Consider the following 8,715-nt stretch of genomic DNA (forward strand, 5'->3'; position numbering starts at 1 on the left):
AAGAGTTCTGGCAGAGAAATTGCATAGATAGAGAAGGAAAGAATGGAGAGCATGTGCTAAGTGAAATGAGCAGAACCAGGAGATCATTATATACTTCAACAATGATACTGTTTGAGGATGTATTCTGATGGAATTGGATCTCTTCAATAAAGAGAACTAATTCAGTTTCAATTGATCAAGGATGGACAGAAGTAGCTACACCCAAAGAAAGAACACTGGGAAATGAATATAAACTTCTTGCATTTTTGTTTTTCTTCCCGGGTTATTTATACCTTCTGAATCAAGTTCTCCCTGTGCCACAAGATAACTGTTTGGTTCTGCACACATATATTGTATCCAGGATATACTTTAACCTATTCAACATGTAAAGGACTGCTTGCCATCCACATCTGGTGGAGTGAAGGAGGGGAAAAATCGGAACAAAAGTGAGTGCAAGGGATAATGCTATAAAAAATTACCCTGGCATGGGTTCTATCAATAAAAAGTTATTTAAAAAAAAAAAAGAAGAAGAATGGAGAGCATGCTCAACTTCTTTTTCTTTCATAGAGTAGATAATGTGGGTGCAGAAGCTGTTAACCTATGAGTTAGGAGTTGATGTGTAATAAGCTATCTCTGGCCATAACCTCTTCTTTGGAGAGAATGCATAAAGCAGTTTCTCTTCAGTCTGTGAGGGTAATTACAGTGTTACAGTTGGCAAAATTGCGGCAGACAAAGGTTAGGTAATTTGTCCAGGTTCGCACAGCTCATAAGTTTCTAAAGCCAGATTTTAATTCAAGTCTTTCGGTGTAGTCCCATCACCCTTTCCCCAGTACCACTTACCCATCTCTTAGTTCCTTAGCATCACTGTCCTATAGGTGTTTTCTCCCCCATTTAAATGCAATATCTTTAAGATAGAGACTGGCTGTATTTGTATCCCAAGAATTTTTTAAACTATTTGGTACATAGTAAATGCTTTAAAAACACTCTTTTATTTATTAATTCACTTTCCATTCAAAACACTACTGAAAAGTATAAGAGGATAGAGAAAAGGTATTTAATAGAAAATAAAGAATAAAATTTATGAATTCTAAACATTATTATAAGTTAAACTTAATATGACTTTGAGCACATTATTCCATAGGTGTCAGTTTTCTACCTATAAAGTGAAAAAATTGGACTAGATATCCTCTAAGGTCCCTTCAGCGCTAGATCTATGATCCTATCATTTAAAGTACCAACTCCAAGAAAACGGACCATGTCCTTCTTTCCCTTTCCTCTTGTGACTAATTGCTTTCTGTCAAGTTCTATTCTTAATACTGGTTAGATCAGTTTTAGCTTTCTTGTTGATGAATATCATTGAAAAAACTTAGTTTTTAAATCTGCCTATAAGTCACAAATGTAGAAAACTTGGGGGAAATGGTCCCCCAGTGATTAGTTTTATCAGCTTCAGTCCTACAAAATATAAAGAAATTTGCCTCACCTAGATTTACTGACTCTCAAGTTGGAGAGCCTCTTCCCCATTTATTTTTCCTAGATCCCATCTGAAAAAGATTTTAGTATCTGTCTTCCAAAGCTATATGTACTTTGAGCTCCAGACCTTCCTTAGTTCTCTAATTCTGCAGGTGCCCTTTTTGCTGCTGCCTTCAATGCATCTGAGTGATGCCTAGTTGGTCTGCATAAATCATATTTTTCTAACTATATTGCAGTGACTGGTTTGCCCTAAATTGTGAGATTATTTCTTCTACCTAGAAGAAAAGTATAATAGGATTCTAGAAGAGACCTGAAATTTTAAGCTTAGGTCTCACAGAATCACAGAGTTGAAAGAAATCTTAGAGACAATCAAATCCAACCCATGCCTCAACAAGAAGCATCATCAAGATCCAACTTTTACTTGGAAATCTTTAATAAGCCATAGTTACCCAGTACCTCCCAAAACAGTGTGTGCCAATTTTGAGGTTATATAATAATGAGGAAATTTATGCCCATATAAAAGCTAAATTTGTACATCTGCAACTTTCATAGATTGCTCCTAATTCTGCCCTCTAGCACCATGCAGAACATACCTAATCAGTCTTCCACATGATAACCTTTCGGATAAAGACAATGCTGAAATTCATTCCCTACCACCTCTCTTCAAATCTTTTTAGATCCTCAGGTTCTATAGCTGATATGCACAGGTCATAATCCAAGTCTCTTCATCATTATTTCAGGATCTTTAAACCTCTCTCATCCTTGTTGCACTCAGCACGAGATTTCCTCTTCGACTAATTTTCTATTTTACTTTTTTTTTTTTTTTTTTTTTTTTTTTGCTGAGGCAATCGGGGTTAAGTGACTTGCCCAGGGTCACACAGCTAGGAAGTGTTAAATGTCTGAGGTCAGATTTGAACTCAGGTTTCCTGACTTGAGGGCTGATGTTCTATCCACTGTGCCACCTAGCTGCCCGTTTGCCTCCTTACTGGCTTGCTCTTAATTTTTCTCTCATTAACTGAGACAAGTTTTTGGTCATTTCCTAGAACCAATGAAGATAGTAATATTCATACTTCTTTATTTATTGTTAGCTTTCTTCCACATCCCTCCAGGCCAATCCCAGGGATGTGAGTTCAGGCCATTCCCCTAAGGAGTAAAATTTCAGATTTTAGAATAATTAAAACTAAAGTTTTATACATATACTATATAGTATCAATTTACTTCTCATAACCCAAATAACTGATCAAAGACACATCAAAACAGTTTTTTGCATTATTAGTATCTCAATTATTAGGATTGTTGGAAATTATAATTAGTAATGTATTTATAAAAAGAATTCCTGATGTGGATCAAAGCATCATATTTTTGCCTTTTGTTGTTGCTTGTTTGCTTGTTATTTTTTTCTTTCTCATGTTTTCTTCCCTTTTGACCTGATTTTTTTTTTAACACAGCATGACAAATATGTATGGAAATAAATTTAGAAAAATTGCACATGTTTATCAAATTTCTTGCCATCTTGGGGGGAGGGGAGGAGGAAGAGGAGAAGGAAAAAAATTGGAACACAAGGTTTTGAAAAGGTGAATGTTGAACACTATGTTATTAGTTATTTAATTAGTTAAACAACATGTTATTTGGAAAAACAAAATCTTATTAAAAATTCTTTTTAAAGGATTTCTCCTTTGAATAGAAAGTTAAATTAAATGACTTCTAATTCTTTTTAGCCCCTAAGATATAATGAAAATTTTTTTTTCATGTATCCACTTCTTTCAATTTTTTAGAGTTTCTGTAAAAGATAGTTATTTTGAATTTTCAGAGACTATAAGCAATTAACTTATTATAGAGTGTGATTCCTATAACAGCCTTCCCACTTCTCACTTTAACAGAAAAACCTGGCTTTTCCCTTGAGAATACCACATCCCTAGAAACCCTCACAGAAAGTCACTGGTCCCCCACATCCCTCAACTTTATAAGACCAGAAGAGGTATTAGTATACCTCAGCTTTCCACCTCTGCTCTGCTACCATCTTCACTAATTTTCTTCCTTCAAAATCCATTGTATATAAGTATGCAGCCTCCTGGACCTTGTTATTGTCCTTCACCTGGAGAATTTTTCCTTCCCAGCAATTTCAGCACCAAGTTCATTTCCTTTCCATTTCCTGCCATCCTTCTCAAGAGCTTCAATTTCTTAAATTAACCAAAATACTATTTATATTCCTCAGTTTCTTTGCATTCCCCTTTTTCCACTTCTCAATATGCCATGTTTCACATTTTAGACTTTGCCTCTCACAGAACTAAACAGTCTTTAAAATCCTTAACTTTTACATTCTAATTGGAAATACAACTTACTCTCATTCCACCTCAACTTTTCATTCATACCCTGATTGTGACTCTCTGCCATTCCCATTTATCTTCCATACTTTGGCTTTCCTCACCTCCATACCTGTCCTTGAACCCTGCTCATCTATTTTAATTTGTTCCCATTCTTGTCCACCTCCACAAACTTCCTCTGTCACAACTTTAGATATCAGTAAACAACAATAATAATAATAACAGTAATAGAATTTATAAGTATCCCATTTTATCCTTACAACAATCCTGGGAAGTAGATGCAGTTATTGTCCCGCTTTTACAGATGAGGAAACAAGCTGGCACCTTAAGACTCTTGCCTGGATTAAGTCATTGCATCTATGCTGATTTCACCTATTATAATTTGTATTACCTCAATTGCTCCCTCACTGCTACTCACTAGTCTTTCTCTTTAGCTTAATCTGTATCTCCATGGTAGCTGTTTTAAAACTACTTACTTTTACTTTTTCCTCAAGCCCAGGCTTCCATCCAAAATGAAGTAGCCTTCTTATTTAACTAGTAAAATTAAGGATATCTGGCCAAAGCTTCTTAAAATGTTTTCCTCTGTTCCTCAAAATTTCTGAATATCCTTTCATTCTCCCTTCTTTCTATCCTGTCTCAAAAAAAATTTTGATTCCCTCTACTCATACTTTTAACTCTGTCACCTCTCTGCTTCTCCTGAACATGCTACATCAATTATTCCCCCATCATAATCTTCACTAATCCCTCCCTTTTCCTTCTTCTTATCTACACACACACACACACCACACACACACACACCACACACACACACACAAATCCTTAAAAAATGCCTTTCTTTAGCATTTAACCTAAATCCATCAGACTCTTCTCTTCCATGGTCAAAATTCTTGGAAAAGTTGCCTAAAACTTCTTTCCTCCTGCTTTCCACTCTGTCCCTCATAACCTAACTTTCATCCTGAACATTAAATTAAATCTGCTTCATCAGAAGTTACCAGAGATTTCCTAATAAGCAAATACAATAGCTATTTTTAACCCTGGTCCTCCTTTCCTTCCCTAAAGCATTTGACGTTATTTACCACACCCTCTCTATTTTATGCTCTTATTCTCTCTCTCTCCCCTCTCTCCCCACTCCTCTCCCATTGGCTTCTGATATAGTGGCCTACTTCTTTAATTACTCTTTTCTTGTCCTTTCCTATTTTCTCTTCCTCTTCCACCATAAGTAGATATTCACGATTCTGTCTTGGACCCACTTGTCCTCTCTATCCAGTCTCCTTTGATATTATTCACTCATATCATTTCTGTGCTGCCAACCCACAAATCTATGTCTCCAGTTGTCCCCTTTCTTATTAGTTATAAATTTGAATTTCCAACTACTTATAAGATATCCCCACATGTCCTACTGGCATTTCATACATAATATGTCCCAATCCTATCTTAATATCTTTCCCAAAAAGTCTATTTCTACTGACTTCATTGTTTCTATCAGTGAAATTGTCCCAATCCTACCTTAATATCTTTCCCAAAAAGTCTATTTCTACTGACTTCATTGTTTCTATCGTGAAATTGTAACTTATTCACCAAAATTGCCTGTTTTCTCATATCTTACTATTTTCTAAGTTCTATCTAACCTACTTTTGAAGTATTTCACAATACTTCTCTATTCCCATAATCCTTAATATATTGTGCTGTAACCTTCTGACTCTTCCATCTTTATCTTCTTCTAATCCATCCTTCATCCTTATTCATCCTTATTTATTTGGTGCAGTTTTTCAAATGGCAATTGCCTAGAATAAGGGTTTCATTCTATACATATTTATGTTTCCTTTAACATGCAATCCTTAATAGAGGAGAGCCAGTGAAAAGTATCTACAGTTTAGTATTGGTCCCATTTGGCTTGAATTTAGACTTCTTACTTTAATCTTTTTTTTTTTTTTTTTTTTTTTTTTTTAGGAGAGAAGGAAAGTAGCCACAGCAATATTCTGGTTCCTAACATCTCTTATGTCTATGCTAGCCCTGAAACTATCAGCTACTTCCTCCTCTAGCTTTCACTTCTACTGTGGAAGATCTGAGTAATGACTAGTTACCAAAAAGAAAATGAACAATAAATTCAAATGGTGTATTTTAAGACTAACTTTATCTGTCTTGGTCTATGTTAATGGCTACTGTGAGTTCATTTTGATTAAATTATTTGTTTCATTTTTGTGATGAATATGCCTGTTTAATATTCTTCCATTTTATTATTGTATACTAAACAAAAGATGAAACAATTTAATTTTCTACTTTGATGATAAGATGTAGTATCCATTCTACATTTACACTGAATAGATAGACACTAAGTATGAACAGACATTATATTTGACTTATGTTCTCTTAAGGAAAGAGTTATATATTTTCTTAAGTCCCTTTTTGTTTTTTCTTTTTATAACCACAAATTATGTCTAACAGGATTTTTCACATCCTCCATTACTGTGTGTTCATGCAGGAAATAATGAAGAATGAGCAATATAGAGAAGATATTAAAATAAAAATCAAAGATGTTTCTGAAAAAGAAAAACTTCAAATAGCAGACAACAAGGAGATGCTTGTTGCTTCACCAGTTCAAATTCAGATTAAAGGACATGCTTCAGCTCCTGACTTTGGAAAGAATAACCCATCAGAAGACCCCACTAGCACTGGTAAAGCCTTCCAGCCAGGATCCTGGATGCCTCGAGAAAGCAGTAACCAAAGTAAATGAACACATTTGCTGTGGGTAAAATCTTTTCAATTAAATGGATGTGATTATTTCAACAACTAAAAATAAAAACAGATGTAAAAAACTGATCATTTTGTATTTTCTAGATGTACAGTAAAGCTACATTCCATTACATTTAATTGTTCTTTTTAGGAACCATTTTTTAAAATTGAATTTGATGAAGCCATAAAGTTAGGAACACATTAAATACTGCTACTTAAATTCTTGCTGTGTTTTAATGCACTATTTTATCTTTCTATGACGCCCCCGTTAAGTGCCATCTCACTCAAGGGAAATGCCAGACATGGGAACATGGATACTCAACAAGTTGTGGCTTTTGATAATCTTCCATAAATATTTCCAAAAAGAAACAGTAAAAAGTAACTGTGGGATTGGGGAAGAATAGGAAGATTTTTGTTAAGGACTGTTAAAATAAATAAAGTAGGGGTAGCTAAGTGGTGCAGTGGATAGAGCACCAGCCCTGAAGTCAGGAGGACCTAAGTTCAAATTTGGCCTCAGACACCTAACACTTCCTAGCATGTCACTTAACCCCAATTGCCTCAGCAAAAATAAATAAAATAATAATAAAAAATATATAAATGAAATGAAAATTAAAAAATAAACTAGGAATAAAGAATAGTTGATTTATAACAAAAGTCACATAACTAACAAGATAGCAGACTAGACATGTTCTCTGATCCCTACAATCTCTCAAACTTCTCTAAAGCAAAAATTATATGCCAAAGATAAAGCAACTGCAGCTATCCCTACGATCTAGAACACCAAAATTCAAAAGATTTTAAAAACAAAACAGAACATCAACTGACATCTGTCTGGAGCTCACTCAATAACTCTTCCTCTACCTCCCACTTTACTAGCAGTGATGTTTTTAGTCAATCCATAAACTGGACACATTGCTTACAATAAAACTCACCCTCACACTTCTCTTTCCCCCCCTTTCCTTTCCAGTGCCATGGAGATGACCCTCATGCTAGACTACAGAATTTTTGCCTGCCCTCTACAGACAGCCAGTACTATGGCAATGCTCCAGAGGCAGAACTTTACTGGGGCCACAATAGCCAGCCTCACAGTGGGGCAGAGTTCTATACTACAAAAATATCTCAGCAGGAATACAGAATGACATAGAGGGATGAGCAAGATAAGTGTCTGGGCTAGAAATAGAACTCTACAAGAACTATGGAGGTAGAATGTGAATTAAAGCATAGTATTTTCACCTTTGTTTACTTGCTTTTTCCTTCTCGTGATTTTTTCCCTTTTGGTCTGATTTTTCTTGTACAACGTGACAAATGTGGAAATATGTTTATAAGGATTGCATATATTTAATCTATATGTGATTGCTTGCTATCTTAGGGAGAGGGGACGAAAGGAAGAAAAATTTGGAACACAAAGTCTTACAAAAATGAATGTAGAAAATTATTTTAACATGTACTTGGAAAAACAAAATACTATTGAGAAGATAAAGTAAAAATAATAGTAAAAACAAAAAGAAATAGAGTTCTACACCATACTCAGTACCCCCTTCATCAGAGCTCCAGATACCCATATTATAGAAATCAATCCCACAGCACCAGTGGAGCCACATTCCAAACAACCATACCAGTCCAGAGAATTGAAGAAAAGAAGCAGGACAGGACACTATGTTTAGCCTCAGGAAAACAGTTCAGTAATCAACTAGGGCCAGTTTTGTCCCCAGAGAAGTATTTAGGACAGACACATAGGTGATAAACCACTAGTTGCCATCAGAGAGGGGAAAGAATCAAGACAGTGAACAAGAGGGGGAAGTATGTTGGGCATCAGGAGATAAGTTTCCAAAGATCTCAAGAACATAATGACAGAAGTAATAAAATTTAGGAGCTGTTAACATTTCTACTATAGGGATACAATTCATAATCTTAATGAAAGTAGTGCATTGACTAGAACGTAGACTAGAAGCTGGGAATGAGGTATAAGTAGGGAAATCAGAGACAGGAAAAAACTAATCTAGGAATTTTTAAGTAAAGGGAAGGACAGGATGATAGGCTAGATGAGAAGGGATGAAATAAAGTTGCTTTAAAATAAGTGTAGAATTGGACATGGAAATGGAAGGGGAAAGGAAATAAAACATTAAGTCTGTGCTAAGGAATTTACAAACATCTCATTTGATCCTTTCTTCAACCCTTTAGAGGTTGAAGATACTGAGGCCAATAGGAG

At 35.1% G+C, this 8,715-nt stretch overlaps 1 protein-coding gene across 1 annotated transcript in view; it reads left to right on the forward strand.

The window, feature by feature from the left end:
* Nucleotides 1-6,593, forward strand: part of NDUFAF2 (NADH:ubiquinone oxidoreductase complex assembly factor 2) — a 228,562-nt gene extending 221,969 nt beyond the window's left edge. The window contains exon 4 of the mRNA XM_051991091.1: nt 6,256-6,593. Within this exon, the coding sequence (XP_051847051.1) occupies nt 6,256-6,507 (252 nt within the window). The 3' untranslated portion in view covers nt 6,508-6,593. The remainder of the gene's footprint in view (nt 1-6,255) is intronic.
* The last annotated feature ends 2,122 nt before the right edge of the window (nt 6,594-8,715 follow it).

This window comes from Antechinus flavipes, chromosome 1 (assembly GCF_016432865.1).
Source record: "Antechinus flavipes isolate AdamAnt ecotype Samford, QLD, Australia chromosome 1, AdamAnt_v2, whole genome shotgun sequence".
Taxonomy (NCBI): Eukaryota; Metazoa; Chordata; class Mammalia; order Dasyuromorphia; family Dasyuridae; genus Antechinus; species Antechinus flavipes.